Source organism: Embiotoca jacksoni, unplaced genomic scaffold (genome assembly GCF_022577435.1).
Source record: "Embiotoca jacksoni isolate LCO1_2020_lvr unplaced genomic scaffold, fEmbJac1.0.p SCAF_35, whole genome shotgun sequence".
Lineage (NCBI taxonomy): Eukaryota > Metazoa > Chordata > Actinopteri > Embiotocidae > Embiotoca > Embiotoca jacksoni.
In genome coordinates, this window is record NW_027185387.1 from 152,448 (window position 1) to 179,535 (window position 27,088).

Sequence of the window (27,088 nt, forward strand, 5' to 3'; positions counted from 1 at the left end):
ATATATTTGGAGATACTCACAGTCTTCAACATAGACACAGCGACGGGTGACCTCATCCAGGACCATGTGAGGGGGGCAGACGGGAAGGCAGCCCTCCACTCTGTGCAGACAAAAATACACAACCATGAAACTGCAAAACCTACAAAACTGTTGTTTCGAGTGCATCATCCTGGTACTTCATAGTACGCTGCGTGTTTGTGTACTTGACCGTGTGAACGAGTGTTAGTACACAACATCTGGAAGACAGCACGACTGTCTACACTGATGGAACTGTGGTGACGCTTAAGGAAAAAAGGTCAAAGGTCTCACTGCGGGATGGTGACGCAGGATTCAGCCGACGGGTCGCTGCAGGTCTTGAAGCAGGGGCTGACGCAGGAGTCGTACCTCCACTGACAGCGAGGACCCGGCGGGGTGTCTGGGCCGGGGCCTGATCGGAAAAAACAAAACAAAACAAAAACACACCTTTTTTTTTTCTTTACTTCATGGTGACACGAAAACATCGTACGCTTGGTGTAAATTAAAGTCTAAAACTCTTCTCCGCGAGGAACGAGTTCAGCTTCGTAAAGCTTTCGTACACAAAGAAGTATCATACAGACTCAAAGCAAACTGACCTGAGATCGGATATTCTTCTGATTCTTCAAGATACAATGAATAAAAGAGGTGAACAAAGTGTTTTAGATCTGATATAATTGTATCATAGCTTGCTGTGTATTATGTCCGTTAATAAACCCATTGAAATTCTACTAAATTGACCCTTTAATTCAGAAATTCAATCGTCCCTGTTCCATTAAGTAAAAACAAATGCTGCAGTATTTTTAGCGTCAGTGATTAGCCCGGCTGCTCCGTGAGCAGGCTATGCAGGCAGTCTTTTTATTTATATTTTTTAAAAATATTTTTATTTACTCCTGTATATTATATTCTCATGGTGCCTCACAGTTATGAACTTAGTATTTTGTAGATGTGAGAAAAGTATCAGGTCAAAGAGTGTTTGCGAGTTTCTCATCCAGACTGGCTCTCGGGGCCGATCTGGCTTTCTCAGTTGCCGCTCTAAATCTTTGAAAACAGCCATTAACTTCACGACGTGAATAATGTTTAGTTCCTGATTAAAAACATACTTTTTTTCAAAAGTAATTGTCATTTTGTGTTGTTTTGACTTAACAATCTTGGAAATTAGATTCGAACATCTTGGAAATTTAAATTCCCCTGCTGCCTGAAAAATTTTAATTTAATTAAAAAAAATTTTTAAAAAAATAAAAAAAATATAGAAAAACGGGCGGCACGGTGGTGCAGTGGTTAGCATTGTTGCCTCACAGCAAAAAGGTTCCGGGTTCGAATCCAGTCCTGGGCCTTTCTGTGCAGAGTTTGCATGTTCTCCTTGTGCTTGCGTTGGTTCTCTCCGGGTTCTCCGGCTTCCTCCCAACACCCAAAAACATGCACCTTAGGTTAGTTGGCGCCGCGGTCGTGACAGCCTGTTGCAGCAGCTCCCCCTCGGGATGCTGCTGTAGCGAAAGAATTTCCCCTCGGGGATTAATAGAGTACAATAAAATAAAAAAATTTATGAAATGTAACGATAAAAAAAGGTGAGCCTCTTGAGAGTTTCAACTCCCAAACAATGCATGCTGGGAAATCTAACATGCCAGTTCCGTTTCTTTAAAAGTGAATTGAGTGAACTCTCCACAGTTCATCCATTTAACTAAAGTCAAAAGACTTTGAAGTCATGAAGTGGTCTCAAAATAAAATCTACACATTTTAGGATAAATTGACAAAACTTCCATTTTGACATTAACTTAACATAAAAAGTTGAATTGATTCAGATAAAGTCCTGTGTGATGTTTTAATGTTCGGAGGCTGCAGAGACAAACTGCATTGTTGAATTAAGGTGTGAGCGGCGACACGATCACTCTACGCTGCTCTACAGCGGCGCCGAGTTTGTGTTTGTGTGCTGCTGACCTGTCAGTCTGAACAGCGTGGCCTTGCGGAAGCTGTCGGTGTGCCGGTATTTGAGCAGCAGGAGGCGGGGCGACGTAGCGTGCAGGAAGAAGCCGGGTTTTGCGTGCGACTCCAAGGAGTCGTAGCCCGGGATCCAGGTGTTCCTGTGGAGGACGAAGGTGGCCCCATCCCAGAATGCCTCACTCTCCTCCCACTTGGCCATCCTCACCTGGCCGCCGGGGCTCGCAGACAGGAAGTAGTTCGGTCTGTTGGCGGCCTCGAAGGAAACCCGCGATGTGTCTGTGCAAAAGAAAAGGAAATGATTCACCGGTGTGACGGGACTTTAAGAGGAAAAGAGGAGAAATCACGGAACAAAAGTCATTGACAGGATTTGACTGATTTAACGGGGGAACAAGCTAAAGCTTCACGTGATGAATAACGATGTTCAAGATGTTGTTTTGATCAATTCATGCTGATCTTAGTTTAGTTTTTATTCCAGCTGGAGTCATTGAGGATACATTTTTGGTTTTAACTTTTGACAGATGAGCTCATGATGAGAACTGAGGAGCATCTGTAAACCCAGAGATCCCAAGAAGAGTTCGCCTCCTAAAAACTGACCTCAGCAAGGTTTTTTTAAATGCTGTAAACAATAAAAGGGTTAAACACACAGTGTCTGCTTCAAACCGCTCGTCTTCCTGGAATCAGTCAGAGCCTGATAACCCCTCCCTCCTCTTCCTGATATGAAACACAGCAGGTCCGTCCGCACGTTTCCTTGTTCCCTCCCCTTTAGATCTGCACTTCACAGACGGGTGGAACCAACATGCTGCAAGAGCTGAAAGGCCCCATTCACTGCAGAAACACATGATGTGGAGATCGGTGCTCAAACTAGTTTTATCTTTGAGGAAGTGAAACTCACAGTCTCTGCTGCTGAGCGGTAAAATGGCGCAGAGAGGAGCTCAGCTGGACCGAGACAAACGTTCTTGTTCGATCTGTCTGGACCTGCTGAAGGATCCGGTGACTATTCCCTGTGGACACAGCTACTGCATGAGCTGTATTAAAGCCCACTGGGATGAAGAGGACAAGAAGGGAGTCTACAGCTGTCCTCAGTGCAGGCAGACCGTCTCACCGAGACCCGCCCTGGTGAAAAACATCATGTTGGCAGATTTAGTGGAGGAGCTGAAGAAGACGGGACTCCAAGATGCTCCTGATGATCTCTGCTACGCTGGACCTGAAGATGTGGCCTGTGACGTCTGCAGGGGGAGAAAACTGAAAGCTATCAAGTCCTGTTTATCCTGTCCGGCATCTTACTGTGAGAAACACCTCCAACCTCACTATGACGCAGCTCCATTAAAGAAACACAAGCTGGCCGACCCCTCCAAGAAGCTCCAGGAGAACATCTGCTCTCGTCACGACGAGGTGATGAAGATCTTCTGCCGCACCGATCGGCAGATTATCTGTTATCTCTGCACGATGGATGAACACAAAGGCCACGACACCGTCCCAGCTGCAGCAGAGAGGACGGAGAAGCAGAAGGAGCTCGAGGGGAGTCGAGGAAACATCCGGCAGGAGATCCAGGCCGCCATCGCCTTCGCCGATGAAGCAGTAAACAGTTGTTTACTGTCACAACCGGAGCCCAAGACCAGAGCTGGATTCTTAAAATATTCACGTGAGATCACGCTGGATCCAAACACAGCAAATACAAACCTGTTATTATCTGAGGGGAACAGAAAAGCAACATTTAAAAAAAAAAAGCAGTCTTATTCGAAACATCCAGACAGATTCACTAACTTCCGTCAGGTCCTGAGTAGAGAGAGTCTGACTGGACGTTGTTACTGGGAGGTGGAGTGGAGAGGAGACGGAGTTGGAGTCGCAGTCGCATACAAGAATATCAGCAGAGAAGGAATTTCATATGAATGTTATTTTGGACTTAATGACAAATCATGGTCATTACGTTGCAACTTAGACTGTTATATATTTTATGACAACAAAGTCCGAACTGAAATCTCAGGTCCTCGGTCCTCCAGAGTCGGAGTGTACCTGGATCACAGTGCAGGTATTCTGTCTTTCTACAACGTCTCTGAAACCATGACTCTCCTCCACAGAGTCCAGACCACATTCACTCAGCCGCTCCATGCTGGAGTTCATATTTACTGGAATGAAGGAAAATCTGCTGAGTTCATTAAAGTCACATAGACAGAAGTGATTAAAGGGACAGTTGGTTAAAACGTGTTTGTCTTCACTGCACTGAGATCAGCTGTCAGTCCCACTTTTCCGTCTCTAAATGTTTCAGGAACATGTTTTCTTTGTTTGGTGTGTTTTACGTGTTGTTGTGTCTCCTCCGCTGCCCGGGCCTTCACTATCTCACTCATCTGGAATCACATTCATCGGTTCTGACGGACCGAACGCTGCCGCTGGTCTAATCCATGTAAAGACCAGGTCGTGGAAACTGTGCCGATCGTTATTTGATCGTACACAGATGATATTCTGAGTCAGAAGCAGCTGATTGTGTGGATGAAGGGAATCTGTGCATGAAATCGTTCAACTAAAGTCATTTAGAGGATTTTACTCATTTAATGTGGGAACAAACTGAAGCGTTACATGATGTGTAAAGATGTTGTTTTTGGAATTAATGCTGAAGTTAGCTTAGTTTTTATTGTTATTATTCCAGCTGGAGTCATTGAGAATCAACTTTAACCAACTTTGAAATCAAAAGAAGGTTAACAGTCGTTTTTATTATGTTTTTTGAGCAATAGCTAATTTTTTTCAATGATTATTTCACACTTATAATGTTAATCGATACAGGTTCTTCTTTCTTGTGGGTCCAGTTTTATAGTTACATTAGAGTTGAGTTATTTTTGCTTCTAGTCTTGAATTGATCTGATCATGTCTGCATGTTGATTATAATCAGAGTCAGCTGCAATATGACGGGTTTATTGTGTCATTAAAATATATGGATGGACTTTACGTTTCTCTCCAGGTGGGGAGTCTGCAGTTGTGTATCTGTTGTGTTCTTTTATTTTATTTCATATAATCTTTGTTCTATCTGTTGTTTTGACTATTAATACTGTTGTGTTGAAAAATCAATAAAGTTTACTGAGTGCAAACATTCAATATCTTCAAATGCTGCATTTGTTCACCATCATTTGGTTCATCAGAGTATTTTGTCTGGAAGCAGCTGAGACAGAAAACAGGGTCGAAAGTTACAGTAGAAATTCCATGATGTCAAATTATTGAGGAACGAACACCATTTTACTGAGAAAACTATTTGAGGATTGATGAGTTTGATTCCTTTTCTCCCTTGAATGAGAATATTTAGATAGACCTTTAAAAAAAGTAACAAATAGACTCTGATAGATTTTTGGGTGGAAGCTGCAGGGACTGAAGACCAAAATCCAACACAACACGTTTTAAAGAATGTCTCCTCCGCGAATCGCCACCTCAACGTGGTGGACGGGTTTGAGTGGCTCAGTGATCCTGGGAGCTATGTTGTCCGGGGCATCAGCCCCTGGTAGGGTCTCCCAAGGCAAACTGGTCTCAGGTGAGAGCTCAGACTAAGAGCGGTTCAAAAAGACCCCCCGATGAATAGCAGCCGGTCTGAAGTCACCTCGCCCGGGTCAGGGAAACCAGGGCACCCTCCCAGAGCCAGACCCAGGAGGGGAGCTCGCCGGCAAGCGTCTGGTGGCCGGACCTTCGCCCATGGGGCCTGGTCAGGCTCAGCTTGAAGAAAAAGCATGGAGCAGCCACCCTGTGGACCCACCACCCACAGGGACAAGCATCGGGGTCGGGTGCGATGCAGACCAGGCAGCGGGCCGGGCCGTGGGCCTGGGTGAGCTGATTGCCGGCGGCATAGACTAGCTCTACGGACGTGGAATGTCACCTCGCTAGCGGGGAAAGAGCCGGAGCTGGTGCAAGAGGTTGAGCGGTACCAGCTAGATATAGTTGGGCTCACCTCCACACACACCACTGGCTCTGGAACCAAGCTCCTGGAGAGGGGCTGGACTTTATCCTTTTCTGGAGTTGCCCAGGGTGAGAGGCACCGGGCTGGATTGGGGAAACTCACGACCCCCCGGCTGAGCGCCGATGTGTTGGAGTTCTCCCCGGAGAACGAGAGGGTCGCCTCCATGCGCCTGCGGGTTGCAGGGAGGAAGATTCTGACTATTGTTTGTGCTTCTGCACCAAATGGCAGTTCGGAGAATCCGGCCTTGTTGGAGTTGGTGGGGGGAGTCCTGGAAAAGGGCTCTGCCTGCTGACTCCATAGTTCTCCTGGGAGACTTCAACGCTCATGTGGGCAACGACGGAGAAACCTGGCGGGGGTGATTGGGAGGAACGGCCTGCCCAATCTGAACCCGAGTGGTGTTTTGTTATTGGACTTCTGTGCTAGCCATGGTTTGGCCATAATAAACACCAAGTTCGAGCATAAGGTGGCTCATAAGTGTACTTGGTACCAGAACATCTTAGGCCGGAGATCAATGATCAACTTTGTAGTCATACCATCTGATCTGCGGCCATATGTCTTGGACACTCGGGTGAAGAGAGGAGCAGAGCTGTCAACTGATCACCACCTGGTGGTGAGTTAGATCAGATGGCGGGGGAAACGGCTGGAAAGACCTGGCAAGCCCAAACGTGTAGTGAGGGTAAACTGGGAACGTCTGGCAGAGGAAACTGTCCGGGAGGTCTTCAACTCTCACCTCCGGAAGAACTTCACATACCTCCTGAGGGAGGTTGGGGACATGGCATCCGAGTGGACCATGTTCAAAGCCTCTATTGTGGATGCGGCCGCTTGGAGTTGTGATCGGAAGGTCATCGGTGCCCGTTGTGGCGGCAACCCAAGAATCCGGTGGTGGACACCGAGGGTGGGGGAAGCTGTCAAGCTGAAAAAGGAGGCCTTCCGGGCCTGGTTGGCTCAGGGGTCTCCTGAAGCAGCTGACAGGTACCGGCAGGCCAGAAGGGCTGCAGCTGCTGTGGTAACGGACGCTGAAACTCGGGCATGGGAGTTCGGGGAGGCCTTGGAGAAGGACTTTCGGTTGGCCTCAAGGAAGTTCTGGCAAACCATCCGACGATGGAAGGGAAAGCAGGGACTATCCCAGGCTGTTCTCAGCGGGGAGTGGGACTGCTGACTCGGACGGGGGACATTAACCTGCATTTGTGGATGCGGTGATGAACTGTGTTAGAAGACGATGATTTTTGGAAATGTTCCGGAGCCCGTGCAGTGATTTCCACTACAGATTTGTGGCTGTTTTTCATGCAGTGCTACCTGAGGATCGGAAGATCACAGCCATCCAATATTGGTTTTCGGTCTTGTCCGTTGCGTACAGAGATTTGTCCGGGTTAACTGAATCTTTGTTTGATATTATGTAATTTAGAGGATGAAATACCAAAATATTTTTTTCAAACATCTGGCTGGCATCAAGTTCAAAGTAAGCATATTTGTTTCAAAATTCTTAGTTTCCATTTTTGATATGTTGTCTTTGGTCTATTTTAGATTAAATATGGTTTTACATCATTTACAAATCATCGTATTCTGTTGTTATTTACATTTTAAACAGTGTCCCAACTTTTCTGGAAATGGGAAAGTACTTCATCAAGAAGGTTAAAACGACATGAGAGAGTTTGTTTACTTCTACAGCACTGATTGTTTTCCTTTCTTCGTTGACTGTATTTCAGTTATTATATTCATAAAATGTTTAGTTAAATTGAACAGAGGAGTTCATGATGAGAATTGGAAAGAATCTGTAAACCCAGAGATCCCAAGAAGAGTTCGCCTCCTAAAAACTAACCTCAGCAAGGTTTTTTTAAATGCTGTAAACAATAAAAGGGTTAAACACACAGTGTCTGCTTCAAACCGCTCGTCTTCCTGGAATCAGTCAGAGCCTGATAACCCCTCCCTCCTCTTCCTGATATGAAACACAGCAGGTCCGTCCGCACGTTTCCTTGTTCCCTCCCCTTTAGATCTGCACTTCACAGACGGGTGGAACCAACATGCTGCAAGAGCTGAAAGGCCCCATTCACTACAGAAACACATGATGTGGAGATCGGTGCTCAATCTAGTTTCAACTCTTGGAAAGTGAAACTCACACAGTCGCTGCTACTGAGAGGTAAAATGGCGCAGAGAGGAGCTCAGCTGGACCGAGACACAATTTCTTGTTCGATCTGTCTGGACCTGCTGAAGGATCCGGTGACTATTCCCTGTGGACACAGCTACTGCATGAGCTGTATTAAAGCCACCTGGGATGAAGAGGACAAGAAGGGAGTCTACAGCTGTCCTCAGTGCAGGCAGACCGTCACACCGAGACCCGCCCTGGTGAAAAACACCATGTTGGCAGATTTAGTGGAGGAGCTGAAGAAGACGGGACTCCAAGATGCTCCTGATGATCTCTGCTACGCTGGACCTGAAGATGTGGCCTGTGACGTCTGCAGGGGGAGAAAACTGAAAGCTATCAAGTCCTGTTTGACCCCCGGAAGATCTTCTGCCACACCGATCGGCAGATTATCTGTTATCTCTGCACGATGGATGAACACAAAGGCCACGACACCGTCCCAGCTGCAGCAGAGAGGACGGAGAAGCAGAAGGAGCTCGAGGGGAGTCGAGGAAACATCCGGCAGGAGATCCAGGAGTGAGAGAAAGACGTGCAGCTGCTTCAGCGGGAGGTGGAGGCCGCCATCGCCTCCGCCAAAGAAGCGACGGATCACAGCGAGGAGATCTTCACCAAGGTGATTCTGACGGAGGAACGGACCAACATCTCACTGACAGTGACCCAAGCGGATGTTTTACTGTCACAACCGGAGCCCAAGACCAGAGCTGGATTCTTAAAATATTCACGTGAGATCACACTGGATCCAAACACAGCAAACAAACACCTGTTATTATCTGAGGGGAACAGAAAAGCAACATTAATAAAACAAGGACAGTCTTATTCTGATCATCCAGACAGATTCAATGGCTTCATTCAGGTCCTGAGTAGAGAGAGTCTGACTGGACGTTGTTACTGGGAGGTGGAGTGGAAAGGAGAAGGAGTTCATGTCGCAGTCGCATACAAGAATATCAGCAGAGTAGGAAACTTAAATCAATGTTCGTTTGGATCAAATGACAAATCATGGTTATTATGTTGTTAGTTTGGCAGTTATGAATTTTATGACAACAAAGTCCAAACTGAAATCTCAGGTCCTCGGTCCTCCAGAGTCGGAGTGTACCTGGATCACAGTGCAGGTATTCTGTCTTTCTACGACGTCTCTGAAACCATGACTCTCCTCCACAGAGTCCAGACCACATTCACTCAGCCGCTCCATGCTGGAGTTTCTACCAGCTGGAATGAAGGAACATCTGCTGAGTTCATTAAAGTCAAAGAGACAAAAGTGATTAAAGAGACAGTTGGTTAAATTGTGAGATATTGAGGCAGTGACACACCAACAAGAGGACATTTATAACAAAAAAAAACGTATAAGTTGACCTTTTTTTTTATAATAATTTCTGCAATTTAGAGAGTAGTATTTTAATTACTCGAGATTTAGAATATACATTTTCTGTAAAATATTTTACAGCCCTGTTTCCAAAAAAGTTGGGTCGCCAAAAAAAAAATTTAATGCAATGATTTGCAAATCATGTAAATCCACATTTAATTGAAAACAGATCAAAGACAACATATGAAATGTTGAAACTGAAAATATTTATTGGTTTGTGAAAAATATATGCTCTTATTTTAATTTGATGGGAGCAACACTTGTCAATTGCTGCATTAAAAACAGATACAAATCTATCGTGGAAATCACTGCATGGGGTCAGACACACTTCCAAAAAACGTTGTCTGCAAACACGATTTGTCGACAATGCTGGTTAAAATTCTACCATGCGAAGAAGAAACCAGAAACAAATATGATCCATAAGCGCTGCCACCTTCTCCGGGCCTGAGATCATTTCAGATGGACTGACGCGAAGTGCAAAACTGTCCTGTGGTCTGAAGAATGAAAATTCAATGGAAGTAATGGGAAACCCTGGGCTGAAAAGGAGAGGGACCACCCAGCTTGTTATCAGCGCACAGTTGAAAAGCCAGCGTCCATGATGGTGTAGGGATGCATTGGTGCACATGGCATGGGTATTAATTCTGAATGATATATACAGGTTTTGGAGCAACATATGCTGCAATTTTATTTTTGTAGAGTTCATTCATATTTTTATAGAGATGTATTTCCCATTAGTGGATCTTTTGTGTCTTTACTAGTCATGCTAACTTTGCACTTTACACCGCCGCTGTAGAGTTTCAAGGAAACCAGGAGTCCACAAACCATCGTACATCTAGGTAAAAAGCTTGAGCTCACTACAGCTTTGTAAAAAAAAAAAAAAAAAAAAATCTTTGCTTCAATAATTCCAAAAGTTTGTTGTCACTTCTGGTTTTTTTTAAGCCCACCGTGTTTCCTGCATAACTTCCCTGCAACACGACACAAATCGACACAAAAAGTACACAGGAATCAATCGTAACCACCGCCTGGCATTTTGAAGCCGTTGATGTTTTATCTTTTATATATTTACTACACTTATGTACTCAGTCTATTGTTCATGCCATGGTGATGTCTTGTTTCATCTTCGATGTTTTTTTTTGTTTTGTTTTCTTATACATCTTTTACCTTTTTCATTGCTGCTGAAGTGGTGAGTTTCAGACTCAATTTCGTTGCATTTTATTTACAACGACAATAAACTGCCTCATGTCCTCATGACAGGCTTCAGCGCAAGACTGCTCAGCAAGAGGACTGCATTTCCCATGATGCAGCTGCTCCCTCTATTGTACTTTTCCTGGTGACAATAACAATAAATAGTTTGACCCTACACCTGCCATAATGTCCATTCATTTAAAAAAAAATCTCTAAAGTTTACTCATTGGTATATGTTACGTGTATTACTGCGTCCTGTTGAAAAAGCTAGCGCCTGAATGCATTTCTCGGTGTGCCCTCCAGGTGAATTACAGCGAACAATAAAAGCAAAAAAAAAAATCGAGAACAATATTTTATGGCGCAAAACGTTTGCCTGTAATTCGTCTCGGAAAAAGGATCCAGAGATGCAGCAGCATCTACGCTCGCTCAGCTCGTTTCCCCTCATCTTGGCGTGATGACCAGCCTGCAGCTCGGGTTGCTGTATTAGCATTCGGCAATCTGATCTCTGGACCCTTTCTGCCCGCCGAGAGTCAACGAGAGTCCATCTCCACCATCAGTGTTTTCACCGCGGCGCTCAAATCATTCCAAACACTGTCGAACGCAGGAGGAAACAGTGGAAGAGGAGAACGCCGGCTGGCTGGCTTTCAGTCGCAGTTTCTCTCGGAAACTCTCTGATGCGCCGATTAGCTGAAGGTGACAAGGGAGAGGAAGAGCAGCCAGAAAGAGGAAGTGGGGGAGTGGAGGAGGAGTTCTGTTGTAATGACGAGTTGGAAATCTTTGCTGGTCAGGAACTCTGCACTCATCAGGAAATTCAAATTGGGCAAAACACTTTTCAATTCCAACACTAGAGGCAGCATTGCTCTTTTTTTTTCTTTTTTTTTTTACAAAAGCTACTGAATATTTCTTTATCACCACTTTAAAAGTTCTCTAAGTTCCGTGGAGCATTTATTTTCACATCTTTCAGCTTGTTTTTTGGGGGGGGGTTTTCAGGCCCTCGGCTTTACAAACACAGCTTTGGTTCACTCTCTCGGCTCTCATCAACATCCATGCAGGCGTTAAAAAGAAAAGTTGTCTGAGCACCGAGTCTCCAACATTCATTCATCAGGTCACCAGAAACAAGACTCCGAATGAATGATAACGTTGCTCCATCTCTGCTGGATGCGTAAACAACTCCTTTGCTTTGTGTTTTCCCGATGAGCAGCGGCGGAAGGTTCTCCGAGAGGAGGTCGGGGTGGAGGGTCGGGTGCACAAAGAGTCCACAAGATTGGACGCCGCAGTTTTGCGTCCCGTCTTCCTGGTTTCTTCTGAGCACAAAGACAATCTTTCTTACCCAAATAGTTGGGAGTTAAACTTGAGGTGAGGAACGTTTCGTCTCCCCGATTATTTACAAAAACCCTCCATTGTAGTCTACGCCGTCGCCAATATAAATTGCGGATGAATGCAATAAAAGCCGTTACAAAAGGATTTGTTTCACTATCAGGATTTGACCCATTTGGTCCATTTGCGAAGTACAGATAAGATGCGTGACTTGAGTTATCACAAGGCTGAACCCGAAGTTAAGACATTTTTTGTAAAGCTCAAATGCAGAGGGGGTGGAAACGTGGGGTTCGAAGTGTGAAGTAAAACCGACACTAATGACAGAGATCAGAAAAAAAAACACTCACATGAGCCGTGTTTGATAAACCTGGTAGGATACGACCTGATTCGCCGTTCCGGCTGCAGTCAAGCTGCTGTAATACCCTCTACATCCTGCTGACGGGAGAACATATCGCTGCCGTATCTACACAACGATCAAACTTTCCCGGAACCCCACTACAGACGTTCCCTTTCACGCTCTGACAATTCTGGATCAGTGACACTTACTTTAAGTGTAAAAGAAAACTATAAAGCCTCTCGACTTACCGCAGGTTTCCCACACTCACCGCGACATCACATTTTAAGGACACTTTCGAGGAAGGTTTTGTTCAATTTTGTCTGTAATATACAGTGTTTCTGAAAATGAATTTCAAAAGAATTGAAACGGATAGATATCAATAAATACTTCTTTTTTCTTTATCTGCTAGTTATATAAGAAACCCTTCCTTATCTCCAGAGTTTCACTCAAATACAAACATGTTCGCGGTACAACAAGACACTTCACGAGTTAATGTCCTCGTGAAGAAAGCAAAAAACATCAGAAGCATTTTTTCCACAATTTGTTTTTAGATGACTTCCTTCTCAAAATGAATAATAGTGACTTTTCGCCTCTGAAAAAAAAAAAAAAAATCATTTCCTAAGTGAAAATGAAGTGAAAATGAAGGACCAGACAGGCAGAATTAAAAATCATCTCAAAGTGGGCTCTTGCAGTGAAATGAAGCATTCTCTGTAAATAAAGCTGAACCCTGCAGGTTCACCGGCACAGACTCACCGTGTGGTCGAGCTCTGCTGAGGCCCGGCGTCACCATGAACTGCGAGAGGATGCCAGGTGTGGCGGCGGCGGCGGCGCTGATGTTGCTTCGCTGCAGGAACACGGAGCCGCTGGACCTGCCGGCCGACAACAGCGCCGTCTGATCCCTGAAGGCGACGAGCCGGAAGGGCCCTTTACCCAGAACTGCACACGGGGCGCCACGTTAGTGATTAAACCCACATATTAACACGTTCACTTCCATTCGTGCACTGAATGTCGCGCAATTACCAGGAAGTAACGTTTAAAAGAAAGCATTCATCCAGTGAGGGAGCTAGAACTTTCAAAATTCACCCATATAAGTTCATCAAAATTTTATACACAATCACTTGATCCGTGGACAGATTTTTTTTTCATACCTTTGTTGTAGAATTCACAGTCATACGCTGCAGAGAGAAGAAAGAGGGCTGGTGTCAATAACACTACAATCAATACAAATAATATTAATAAATCCATCACTTCTTAAGCAGGCAAAAGGTTTATAAAGGTAGCAACATTTTGGGCTAAATTTGACCCCCACAAGGAAAGCTCCGGTTTTCACTTTTAGAGTTTGGGTCTTATTCTATTTATGTAATATTTCATAATCTTACTATGGGGTAATAATTTCTATATAAAGTATGTGTAAATCCCAATAATTATGACCTCGTAATGTCTATCAATAGTCAATAATTTGCATCTGAAACACAAAATAGGTGGCAGTTTAACTGATTAACTGTTGAATATGTTAATCTATATTTTTTTCTTAAGACAACATCAGCACTTCTATTCGATCATATATGAAGCAGCTCACAAACATTTTTGAGTCATTGTTTTTGCCAGATCAGGTGCTCTTTTAGTCCTGTTATTAATGAAAATTACTTCTGATTTGAAATACAATCATTTAATTTGAATCAAATAGAATTCTCAAAAGTAAAATACACACAACGCTTCCCTGATCTCCATAAAACTGTGTTGCCCCCAATGACCAATGCTGAAACGCTGTCCCCTGCTGCCCTCTGCTGCCCCCTGCTGTACAGACTGCCGGTGTCACTCTTTGTAAAAGTTGAGGTTGAAATAAAAGCAGATAAAAGAAAAGAAAAGATAGAAAGAAAGGTGGGCTTTTCGCTCCCTGAGTTCTGACTTACGGCACAGAGACGGGGAGCGCCAGTCAACAGGAACGCCCTGGTGGCAGCAGCGGTGGGCGTACGCCGCCACGCTGGTGCAGAAGCACTCGCAGTCGCCGCCGCGGCTGCAGGCACACGTGTCCGCCAGGCAGTTCATGTAGAACCAGGTGACGTCCACCTGAGCACAAAAAGGAAAGGAATTTATTTCGGGTGAGAACCATAATTTAGTTAAAAAAAAAAAAACAGTTCAACATTCTTACACAAACAGGAAGTCTGTGGTACAGATAGAAAAACATCCGAATGTGTTACCCGACTAAAATTTCCCAAACATCAGTTTTTCGTGTATTTTCTATTTGTTTTAAATAAAATATTTGAGTTTCTAAAAAAAAAAAAAACAGGACCAGGGTGACCAGATCACTGACGGTTTCAGTTTTCTGCCAACAGTCTGGGAACTCGGCTCGTATTAGCATTTGCACAGACAGTCTGAAGGCGGACCGATCAGCGACCAGCGTAGGCGTTTGTCCCGCCCTCTACCTTCACTGTGATTGGACGGCAGGCGACAGTGACGAGTGCAACTCTCGGTGACCGTTCGTTAAAAACAACTTCAAAAATACGCTGTGCTCGGGAGAAAAAAAACACTTCGGTGGACACGGCAGGTAGTTGCAGCGGTGGCAGAGTGTCGGCCGCTTTCGGCATGAGCTGATTGGTTGAAATTAACCCAAGGTCATCAGGATGGAACGACTGCAAGCGATTCTCTACGGAGGGTTTTGAGGCCCATTTTCACGCATGTCTATCCAACTTAGAACAAAAAACACAAAATTTATTGATTTTATTTGATCTTATGTGGTGCCAGCTTAATACCTCATTCTGCTGACCTGTATGTTTGGGAGTGGTACATAAGGTGGTAAAAAGAAAAAAAAGACCTGTTGGGTGATCGTCTTTGGGTTTCAGTGTCTGTGTTATAGCTGCATTTCCAGATTTTAGAAAAGCTACTTTTGAAAACTAGAGCCATGAAAATGTGGGACATTGTCTCAATATGTGGGACGCAGGACAAGGGATGAAAATGCTGTGCAATCCACCATAAAGGGGAGACACCTCCTGCAGGACAGAGGGCTGCTGTACTTCCGCTACTTACCACCGGGTGGCAGGCCTGGAAGACCTCGCTGAGCAGAACAGCACATTGCCGCTTTGCAAAAGGCTCCCTGAGAGGACTGAGACTGCAGGGGTGTCTGATGTCTGGACTGTTCACACACTGAAGACACACACACACACACACACACACACACACACACACACACACACACACACACACACACACACACACACACACAGGGGGTGGAGAATTAAAACGTTTAGTCAGCGGAAAACTAAAAATATTAAGGTCTTGTTTACTGACTTGTAAATCATAATCCTGAGAAATAAAACTAAAAACTAAAAAATCAAACACATTCAAGACCACTTTCATCATGAGTCACCGCTCTCTACTGGAAATATTATTTCACACGCTTGAATGCGACTTCTTTTCTATGATTGATGATAATTCGTGCGATTGTTTTCGCTCACCTCTGTCGCGGTCCAGCTGTTTCCAAACTCCTGCGGCGTTGGGGAGTCGATGTTGTCGGGAGTCCGCATCTCGTTCACCGTCTTCAGGTCGAAGTTGCCACACAGCCCACTCAGCTTTCCCTGAACACATCACCGGCGACTCTATTTAGCCCGAAAACATTTATATCATATCGTCCTTCAGGTTTTATCCTCTTCAAAGTCCGTTGAGACTCTCCCACTTGAAATGATATATTATTTATAAATGATAAATAATTGATAATTGAATGTGAAATATTCAGGTTTTCTCTGACAGCCATCATTATAGAAAATTGCTCAAATATTTGACGATACAAGTCTACTTAGTACTTGCTTGTTCCGTAGCTTTCATGGCATTCAATTAATTTCAATTTTATTTATATAGCGCCAAATCACAACATAGGTTATTTCATGGCACTTAACACATTAAAGTCCTTACAGCAGAACTTTACAATATTATACAGAGAAACCCAACAATTCAACAATTCCCACATAAGCTAGGATGAAAAAACTCTCCTTTAAGGGAGAAAAACTGCCGACAAAGGGAAGGAAAAACAAACTTCTAACAGGACGAAACCTCTGACAGAAGGAAGGAAAAATGACCTTGTAACAGGAAGAAACTCAGTCAGAATCAGGCTCAGAGGTGCCTTGACCAGTTGAGGTCTCAGTTAAAAAAAAAAAGCTCAAGAATTAACGCATTGACAATAAATCCTGAGCTCAGAATAGAAAGTTGAAACACTCCCAAAGAAGTTCAAAGCTCCCAAACAAACAAGAAAGAGGCTCTTGAGTTGAGACTACGAAGTTGGGTAAATGAGTTCAGAAGCCCCGCCTGTTCCGCGCAAACGATGCACAACACCGCGACGTGCACGCAGCAGGAGGAAGGTGTAACCCTCATGAGTAAATGTTACAAATTTCATCGCTTGGTCATCATCGGTTCCTGAGTTACACACCTTTTTGTGGTCCGTGCGCGCGGCCGTTTCTCCGTGGACGCGAGCAGAGGACACACATCAAAGTTTGTATCAAACTCTGGAACTCGGCAACAGAGTCCCTTAAAATGCTTCGGGAAGTCTACGCCGTAATAACCGTGTTATCGCTTTTCCAATTCACCGTCCAGGACCGAAGAAGGCTCGTCATGTCAGGAGGCGACCAAGTGGGTTTTTCTGTGACGTTGGCGGGAGTTGTGCAACCGTTGAAGACCACTGCTCACAAAAGCATTTGTAACTCGGGTGCTGATTTGGACTAAGCGACAAAACCTGGCAGTATTTTCTCACGAGAGGTACATCTTCTTTACACTCCGTGCACGACCCGATGCTGCGCTGCGTTCGCTCGCAACGGGAACAGTCTCGAAACGTATCAATCAATGAACTTTCAAGCTCCAATATCATTTATTCTCTTCAGGGAGAAAGAGAAAGCATCAGGGCAGGTAGTAAAAGTAGTCGTAAACATGCGTCAAAGTGTTTTTTACAGCTGTCGTGTTTGCTGTTGCTCAGATAAAATCACAACCCTGCCGAGTCAGAAGAAAGACTTTGAACTAGCGTCCTACCTGCCAGCGAGGTCCAACCTGGATGTGAACGGTAGTCTTGCGGTCCCAGAGGACGGTGACGTCGTCTTCGGGGAAGTGAATCACCGTGAAGTATCCGGCAGGCCAGATGAACATCCTCTGCTTCCTGTCAATCACGCTGGAGGGATTCTAGGTGGGAAAGAGTCGATCGAAAGCGGGTTTTTTTTTTTTACGAGACCGTGGAACAAATCTGATGCCGGACACCTTCTTCACTCTTTTAACAAACCCATTAAAACGCATCAAAAGCTTCCCCCCTTACCGGCTTCCCGGTGTCATCATCAAACGTTACGAAGGATCTTCCGGTGTTGATGAGCAAAGACTTCCTGCAGATGACTCCACTGTCGAAACAGTCGACGTTCTCCGCCGTAACGCTGAGCATCACGTCGGCGCTGCTCTGTGGAGGAGAGCAAACACAGTCACACAAACTGCAAACGCCTTTATAGCCGCGAGACGCTGCTAACACTAAATCTAGTGCAACCTGCAGTAAAGGGCTCGTTCCTTCAGATTAAAAGTCTTCATCAAAAAAAATTCAAATTTTTTTCTGCCACTTTCATTGACACAACTAAAAAAATGTTTACATTTTCGTGATAGTAATATAAAAATGTGAAATTATCTTACACTGATTTTTGATTGTGTTTTTTCCCAATAAGATCAAATCCGCTCAAATTCATGTACACTTCACCTTTGCTGCCACCCTAATTGTTTTCCCACTTTCAGGGCAGCTTCCTGGTTTAAAAACAATGAGGCTAATGCAGAAGTGTCATGAAGTGCAATACCACGGAGCGCCACCAGAGGTTGGCTCCAAAATCGCTCCGACTCCATAGACTCCCATTCTACTTGACTCATGAAATACAAAGTCAATAAAGTTTTTTCCACAAATCATAACATTGTCATTTGCTACAGTCACTCCTTCTTATTCGTTTTCTAGCAGGCCCTCTGAAAATAATGTGAAAATATGTATTGACTTTGTATTCCCTGAGAGAAGTTGAATGGGAGTCTATTGGAGCCAGAGGGTATTTGGAGCCAACCCCTAGTGGCCCTCAGCAGTAATTACACTTTAAGGCACTTCTGAATTAGTTTTACTTTTTAGGCTCTGCGACTACGTCCATTTTTATAAACAGTCTATGATTTAAACTCGCTTAAGATGGCTAATTCTTCACAGATCATAACAGTATATGTTTCACCAGTTGATTTGAATCTTTATCTAATGTATATTTTATGTTTAATTTATCTCCAAAAAAAAAAAATCTCAAAACATGTTCTTGTTGTTATTTGTATTAATAGTTAAAGGTAGTCCTTCATTTATTTGCATATTCTCCGAGCTGTTTTTTTTGTTTTTTTTAATTTATGTATTTGTAGAATCATTTTACTAAACTGTTTGTTGTATTTGGATATAAAATCCAGGTGATAATCTGGTCTTGGTAAAACATAATAAAATTAAAAAAAAAAAAAAAAAAAAGATAAATAGTATGTAAAAATGATCCCAAAGATGTGACTAGATGACTCAAATATGAAAAAAAACTCCACAGTTTTGGTTCTTTTAAGCACAAAATAAATACTTTCAATACCTTCACAAGGTAGACTTTGCATGCACCAACGTAGTCAAACAGCAGTCCGTCGAACGTCCTGTAGTGTCGATCGCCGTAAGCAGTGCACATGGACGGACACGGACGAAACACACACTGGAAGGTCCCATGCTGGCAGACACTACAAAGACAGCAGAGCCTCAGTGATTCAGCATCAACTTGTTCCCACTTAGTGCGAGGGCGCTTTTTTTTTTTTTTTTTTTTTTCTTCCACGTCTAATGGCCTCCTTTTTTCGGTCGAGAGCCTCGGGCCAGAAAAGTGGCCCGTGAATTGTCAAAGGTTGAATCGTTCCGCTCATTGAGCTATTAGGCTGTCATCTGCATCTTCTTCCCCGGGCTTTGGCTTGAAGGAGAAAAATGGAAGGATGGGAGAATGACTGAGATCACTGGGAGAGGGTTTTCCTTTCACCGGCGATGAACGGTCTGAAGCAGAGGGAATCAAAGAGTCGTACAAGGGCCCGCTCTGTTTTCTCAGCCTTTTTTTTTTTTTTGTCCCGTGATAACAGAGAATTATGGATATCGGGTGGCCACTTTCGATGCTCTGACAACCTCAGGACTTTGCGCTTTTCGGCTCAAATCTGACTTTGAAAAATTAGCAGCGCCGCTGGGGGGTTTGTCTTGATCCTGACAGATATTGTTGGCAGATTATTGGTGACGGCGACGCAAATTTGTATGTGATGAAAAAAACAGATGAAGCACTCGTGAATAAAGGACGGAAAATTGACACGTCAAAAGAAACACCAGACATTTTATGTTCAATAACCAAAGCTTTCTGTGAACGATGGATGTGTGTGAACGTACCACTGGTGGCACGGGGAGGAGACTCTGTCGCCGGGGAAATACTCTTTTCCTTTCCACAGACAGGGGCAGGCTTCGGGTTCGAAGCACTCGTCTCCGTGTTTCAGCAGGCTGTGGTGGGAACACCGATTTTTTTTACATTTTAAAACTGCGTTCACGGAAAACAGTGCAAATTTTTTTTTTTTAAATGTATGGTTAAATCCTGCAACTGTTGCTCCTTAAATCAGAGAGTTATTGCATTCAAACGCCACCAAAAAAACAAACTCAAGTCGGTTTGCTTGATTTTGTCCGATAAAAATATGATGGCATTGAGAAATTTATGGTGCCAAGATGCCTAGAAAATGCGTCGCTGCTGTAACAAGAGAGCTGTGGTGTGATCTGTAACCAATGACGACATAATCCAACAGGAAAGTATAAAACTGTGGACATAACGAGGGATGTTTCTTCGACTTTAAAACTCATCGAAGAACCACAAAGAAAACCAAAGCAACTCGTTGTCAAAGTTTTTTTAATGGGAAAAAAAAGATGGAGTGAACCTGCTTTGCCAAAGTAATGGGACCTATTGGAGGGTTGGAGAACCAAAAGACCTCAAAGCCAAAACGGTGCAAACCAATTGGCACAAAACCAACCTGAGGCAGAATAACATCTCGTTAAAGGATAATCATCATGAGGACAGTAATGCCGCAAAAACCTTTACGGACGAGGTCAAGGTGTAAAACTTTTAAGGGTCTTCTTCACATTTTTTCTTTTGTCTGACCAAGAGTCAAAAAGGCAAAAAGACAAAATAAAATCCTCACATTAAAGAAGCTGGAACTCCAAACAGTTTGACATTTTTGTTGGATAATTCCCTCTAAAGAACCGTATGAAATCGTCAAAATGGTTTACCATTGATTTTCTGTGATTTCTAGTGATTAACTGTTTCAGCTGTAGTATCTATCACATCAGACCACAACCTGTGTCCAACGAATATCACTTTTTTTCTCACTGTAAAGTCAATCTAACTTTAACCAAGCACTTTTAGGTATACACTGTAAAAAAAAAAAAAAAAAAAAAAAAATTTTAAAAGGCTGTGAAATCCACATTTATTTACTGTTTCTAAACAGTTATTTACGGTGAATGATTTTTACCGTCAATAACTGGCAGACATTGACAAGTAACAACTTTTTTTTTTTTTACAGTAAGTTCTGAATTTCACCGTAAGTTTCTTACAGTGTAGCCGAACTTAACCAAACTTTACAAGATGTAAACGATCAATGAGTCCTTGTTTTTTTTTTTTTTGGAACGGTGGTAATGTTGGTTTGTGTAAGTACTGACGAATAAGCAAATTTTGGGATGTAGGTCTGAGATGCGAAGCCAGTCAGAGTGACAACACGCCCGGGTGAGTTGTCGATTGACGATAGAGCCGGAAAAAAAAAATCTCACTGCGCTCTAATTCAAAGCTGACGAAATGCTATCGGGTTTTTCAGACCACGTTGTCACCGTTTGGAGCTCCCGCGTGTTCATCCCTAACCCACATGAGGAGAACGACAGAGGCAGGGCCAAAGCTCGTCGGCCTCATGAGCGGGGGGATGCCCGGGGGTGGGCGGCTGTGGATGAAAAGCGGTGACACTCGTGTCGCTACATGAGAAAGCCAGACAATTAGGATTCTCAGAGATAGGGAGAGAAACGGCCTTTGTCCCGACCCCTCCATTTGCTCTCCACTCTGCAAGACGAAGCTGATAAGTATCTTGTAATATCCAGGGCTGAGCTATATCTGGCGGACAATGAAGTGACACACTGAATGGTCCCGCCACAAACCTCAGGTTCATCTGAGTAGAGTTACAGCGCGGATAAAACGGCGTTAACAGCTTCCTTTATCCGCCCGCCAAGCTGCCGTATCAATTACACCGATCAAAGATCCCCAAATCGTTTATTCTCCCGACCTACGTGCACATTATGAATTAAATCCTCGTAACCGCGGCCCTCGATTTCGATGTTAATTCTATCGGACGATGTAAAAGCGACCGAGGAAGATGCAGCTGAATGGCGCGACGACAGTCTGCGACGCATCCGGCGTCGGGCCAAGTTTTACAAAACCGACTGGAGAGCCGAGATTTAAATTGTCACACATGCTTTAAAAAAAATAAAATAAAAAAAACTTCGGTGTTCAGCGGTAGTTCGCAAGCTTTGGCCAAACCGATGAACGTCAAACACAATAAATCACAGCTGTGGGGCAGAAAACAAACGTAAGAGGAGGCACCGATATTGTAAACTTTCAGTTCGCGACCCACGTTTTTATTTCAACCCTCTGAATTTGAAAGCTTTGGTTCCTCTGGTCCGTTTTTTCCTGTCATGTTTACTGTAATCGTCCTCGTTGGGATAAAACGATGTCATTGACGAATCACGATGGTCAGCGCTCAATGGCGGCATGACGTGTTTCGATTGAGTTCCTTTAAGTTCTTTTTTTTTTATATCTTTTTTTTTTTTCTTTTTTTATTAGTTGTATGTATCCTTTTTTTATTGGATGCATATTCGTTATTTTTCCTTTCTGTGTATCTATCTTTCTGAGGTGTATTCTGAAGCTGTTGTGACGACTAAATTTCCTTATCTGTAGTGGAAAAACGCAACACGTGTCAGTCTTTTGCAAGGAGGAGCTTCATAAATGACTTGTTTCTCGTACAATCGGTGGATAAACCACATACAAACAAGCAAGCGTTGCTCTTAGGTGCAGCTAGAAAACTGATTTAAATCCCTAAATGAAGAAAATAGTAAAACTGTAAAAGAAATATGAGGTGATGTGCATTTTATTCTGAAATATAAACGCTTTTCTTTTAAACTTCTTCCTGTTTATTTCTGTGTTGGAACTGTGAAATAGAAACCGTCCAGCTTCCAGAGCCAGAGGCAAAGTGCCAGATCTAAGTTGGGCACACACTGACCTTTGTGCTGCGCTCAGGCTGGTAACGATGACATGTTTTAATGAGATTTACGTTTTCCGTTTGAGACGGCTGCAAAGTTCTTCTTACCATTTTCTTTTTTTTTTTTCTTTTTTTTCGATTTTTGCCATTTTTAAATAACTGTTCCCCATAAAATGTTCTTCCAAGTGTCGATGCTTCAAAAGTCAACGCGGTTGAAAATCTCCATCACCTTCCAAACTACATCTAAGACGTCACCAAAAAAATCTTTCCATCGTGGCTTGAAACCGCGCACACGGCAGATTGTTTTTGCCGCCGCGTGTAACGCACTGTGAACTAAAAACGAATTCCAGTGTGCTGCGTGCTTCTGCTTTGCACCTGAAAGTCCAGGTTCATACGAGTTCAGCTGCACTAATTGACACAGAAGGAACGAATGAATGGTCTACATTTTGATCATAAACAAAGTGTGCCATTGTGAATGAAAACACAATGGTTTCTTCTGTCAGCTCCTCGGCTAATTATTTCCCATTAGAGGTTTTTTAAGTCCTGCTGCAGATGAATACCTTGCAGTTGACTTTGAGTTGGGATTTTATTTTGTTTTTTTCTTGTTTTCATGATAATCATCTAAGTGTGGTATTAAAAACGACAGCAGAGGCAGCTGGTTATCATCTGCTGTATGTTTCCGAGGGGGGAAACCATGTCGTTGCAGATACAGGATGGCAAACTGTTTCCATCAGGTTTTAATGACTATAACTTCCTGCTTCTGTTGCGGATGCAGACAAGAAAAATAAACTCAATATTGATTTAAAAAGAAATAAAAATAGATAAGCGAGTTTTCAAAATATGTAAAGAGGTATTGTTCCAAAAATAACTTTTCCTGAATGATAATTCTTTCGATACACATTTTAGTACAAACCTGTAGTTTCCATGCAGTTTAGAGGGGGAGAGTGTAACCCAGATTGTTTTCTGTTTCTACAATTAACAGATTTCCCCTGAAAGGCTAAAAAAAATAAACTATTGGAAGATGCTACAATTTACAGATGTCCCCTGAACGCCTCACATGTAAGCTATCACTAGACTATACAATTTACAGATGTTCCCTAACTACCCTATGTGCAAGCTCTCATCAGACAGTACAGTTTACCAAGGGTCCCTAAACGCCTGCAGGCCTGTAGATGCTCCAATTTACAGATGTCCCCTGAATGTCTCACACCGCAATTTGGTTTGTGCTCTAAAAGAGTCACAGTTCAGTACTCAACCCCAAATCTGTATAAAATAATATCAAATGTATTAAGCTTCTTTTAAACCGTGCTGTTTATTTCCAACCTGATCTGTTCAGAGCCACAACAAGAGTCAGTCTGAGGACCAGAAAAACACTGTGGAAAAACAACCTCCTACAAATCCGACTCATGTCATGACTCGTCAGTTGATCACCCAGCGAGCCTTTAAACCGTCTCCCCGTCGCTGCACTTAATAACAGCTGTCATCGGGGAGCGTGTCCAGGCTGAATGAGATCTCTTTGTGTCCATATTTACCACCAAATTACATCACACACTTATCAGGTTTCGGGACGTTATTAAAACACCCACACCACGACCGGCACTCCGGTCGAGCTTGCGGGGTCGTTGTCACCTTAAAGGGCAAAAATGCTTTTTACGTGGCGAACGGGGGGAACGTATGAATCACGGCGGTGAGGTCAGCAGCGGTGACGGCGAGGCATCTCTGAACCTCACCGACCTTTTTCCTCTGTGTCATCGTGTCTCCGGATGTTGGACGAAATAGTGCGCTGAGCAACGGGCAGAAAACACAAACTGTTTATAGACCGAGCCTGACAGAAGGATGTATATGCCTCACTTGAGTGCTTTTTTATTTTTTATTTTTTTTAACATACAAATACAATTTATGGCTGAAAATCAACTATAATTTAAAGTTTTTGAGTATTTTTTTTTTTGTTGTTATTCTCTTCAAGGGATTTTTGTTAAACCTCGCATTTTTTTCCTCTACCAAAAAAAGTGTTCCTCCTCAGTAAATGCAAATTAAGTGTTTCATTAAACACAACAAACGTGTCCTCAAATGTGTCCTATTTTGTCCTATTTATATTTTCTTATACCATGCATGATATATATATATATATATATAGTATAATACAAATAAATCCATTAACCATGTGATATTTACATTTCGACATGGCCGATGTTATCGGTGTAGTTTTGTAAATCGCAGATATATTTTTAGAAACACAGTGGTCAAAACAAAAATACTAAAGTTGTGTTTGAGGTTGTTCGGTGCGGCCATTCGGAGGTTTATCCACCAGAGAGCACTGACAAGCTTATTTTCAACTGTCTCACTGCACGTTGTCACAGTTCTTTTGTAACCAAATTTAAGTTTTCCTAATTAAAACTGATTTTTGTTTTTTTTATATATTTAAAAAAAATATTATTGGATTTTTTTTTCAATGGTTCAGATCAGTATTGGTCGGGCTCCGATTGACAGACAAGAATTAAAACTCCTGAAAGGATCAGAAAACCTAAAAAGCTTCGGTTCAGTTGTCGATCATTTTTACTGTATAAATAGACCTGTCAATAAATTCACGATCGATAAGAACTTCCAGTAGTTGCTGTTCTTTCACAGATTGGGTCCTTGGTTATTTTACGGGATCTGAAGCTAAAATAATCCAATCGCATGTTATCTAATATGCACTTTATAACTTCAACTAATTAACTGTTTATTAATAAACTCGTCTTTGAGTTTTGATTCAGAGATATTTTTCTTGTTGGTTTTTTTGCTTCTTTTTCCTGTAAATTCTGCAGTTACGTCAAAAAAAGGTTACAAAAATATGAATTATACACTAAGTATGTATCAGCGTCCAAGTGCCAAAAACAGGGAAAAACAATCTTCCAGTTTTCAGGAGTAGAGCCGCCGTCGGTCGGCTTTATAATCTGTAAAAAGGTGTCATAAGGTAGGACGTGTTTAAAGTAACCCCTGCCTGTGCATATTGTTATCAGCATGACTCCTGCTTGATGTCACAGAATGAGAGCACTTAACCCTCCATTCAGGACGTCAGCCAGAGAGGATTAGAGGGATCGGGTGACTGCAATCTACTCCATTATGTCTGTGCACCTCATCTGCTGCTTTTAAGGACTTTTGATCTCCTGCAGAGTTTTTTTTGTTGTTGTTTTTTTTTGTCATGTCAAAAGACATTTAAATGCCTCTTATGTCTTTGAATCTCAAAACATCACCACGCAGCCGGGAGAAAATGTCTTTAAACTCAAACCAACTTGAACAATTTTTAGTTTCTCCGACCCGGCAGTGCTGGAAAGTTTTGCAATTAAAACAATGTAAAGTAGAACATGTACAGTGGCCACGGGGACAACAATCGGATATGAACGATCTCCGTTTCCATGGCAACACACGGGGAAAGACTAAGAACTGGAAAACGCGCCAGTAGACTCTTAAGTAACGTGCGCAATGTTTATCACTCCAGGAAGTAGGTCGACCCTTAGCAACCGCCCTAGCAACAGAGACGACTTCCAGACCGTTTTATTTGCTTTTCTAGAGACGGTTTCTCAAACTGAATAAATGCAGCAGATAGAAACACCAAACTGCTCAGCTAGCTCAGTCTGGTTGGAACTAAGATATCCGCGAAGATTTTAGCACCGTGTCGTGCGTTAACCGTCCAGCTAGCCGCCGCTAGGATTTTAAACGCGCGACTATCCGTGGTGTTACGGTACGGGAGGTCGGAGCGGCAAAAAAAGCACCAAAAAAGACCCGACTTCACCAAATGGGTCATTTAATGAACCTATAATAAGTAAAAACAACATTATATTACATATTATATGAAATTCTATTCTAATTCTATATTCCCATTGAGAATGCGGAGCGATATGTACTAATGATGAGCAGTGTGTGACGTCATGATGATTTGAGCACGTCGAAAACGTTTAGTTGACCAATCAGATCGCTGGGTCGGAACCAGTTGATTATTTTCATGCCGTTCTCATGAACTCTGGTGCTCCTGCATTTTTAAAAGTTGAAATGAAAATGCCGGCGTGCAGGGCTGAATCTAAGCCTCATATCTCTACAATCAACAGAAGAGAAAGGCCAGCCGTGTCTGAAAGCCTCCGCACGCAAAAACACCCTTTCAATTCAAGTGTTTTGAACAATTTAGTGGGGAGAATATTTACTTTACCGCAGGAAAACGCCGACTGCACAGAAATTAATTATGCCGAATGCAGCGAGCGGCGTTACCAGGTAGGGGAATTTGCCCCCCCCCCTCCCTCCATCATCCTCCTGCAGCGGTGGGAGGAGAGCCGGAGGATCACTCCTGGTTTGTGTGACATTTTCAGAGAGTCTTTAACCGGTCTGCCGCCCAGCCTGCCGCTGACCTCAGCTCCAGCTCGGCGCACTCACAGCTTTAGATTTCACCACATGGCACACTCATTACTTAACCTTTACTTCTCCAGAGAAAGGTCCCGCTCCTTCGCAAGACTCAACCCGATTCACCCTCATACAGGCAGACAAGCTTCATACCAAACAGCCGACCAAGGGCGGATACGG

At 43.3% G+C, this 27,088-nt stretch overlaps 3 protein-coding genes across 3 annotated transcripts in view; 2 read left to right on the plus strand and 1 right to left on the minus strand.

Moving 5' to 3' along the window:
- The window catches only part of otog (otogelin), a 65,756-nt gene that overhangs the window by 18,735 nt on the left and 19,933 nt on the right, over positions 1-27,088 (minus strand). The window contains exons 20-31 of the mRNA XM_069165660.1: positions 19,644-19,751; positions 18,826-18,964; positions 17,517-17,651; positions 17,240-17,386; positions 15,682-15,801; positions 15,254-15,370; positions 14,140-14,296; positions 13,375-13,401; positions 12,980-13,162; positions 1,951-2,229; positions 310-427; positions 21-100 (exon numbers count right to left, since the gene is read on the minus strand). Of these exons, the coding sequence (XP_069021761.1) occupies positions 21-100; positions 310-427; positions 1,951-2,229; positions 12,980-13,162; positions 13,375-13,401; positions 14,140-14,296; positions 15,254-15,370; positions 15,682-15,801; positions 17,240-17,386; positions 17,517-17,651; positions 18,826-18,964; positions 19,644-19,751 (1,610 nt within the window). The remainder of the gene's footprint in view (positions 1-20; positions 101-309; positions 428-1,950; positions 2,230-12,979; positions 13,163-13,374; positions 13,402-14,139; positions 14,297-15,253; positions 15,371-15,681; positions 15,802-17,239; positions 17,387-17,516; positions 17,652-18,825; positions 18,965-19,643; positions 19,752-27,088) is intronic.
- LOC138208029 (tripartite motif-containing protein 16-like) lies at positions 2,869-5,028 on the plus strand. The gene has a single exon (XM_069165662.1). The coding sequence runs from the start codon at positions 2,869-2,871 to the stop codon at positions 4,120-4,122; it is 1,254 nt and encodes a 417-aa protein (XP_069021763.1). The 3' UTR covers positions 4,123-5,028.
- Positions 8,030-10,738, plus strand: LOC138208031 (E3 ubiquitin-protein ligase TRIM11-like). Its single transcript, XM_069165664.1, is given in 2 exon segments — positions 8,030-8,587; positions 8,590-10,738. Coding segments are annotated over 2 exon segments (1,275 nt in total). The 3' UTR covers positions 9,307-10,738.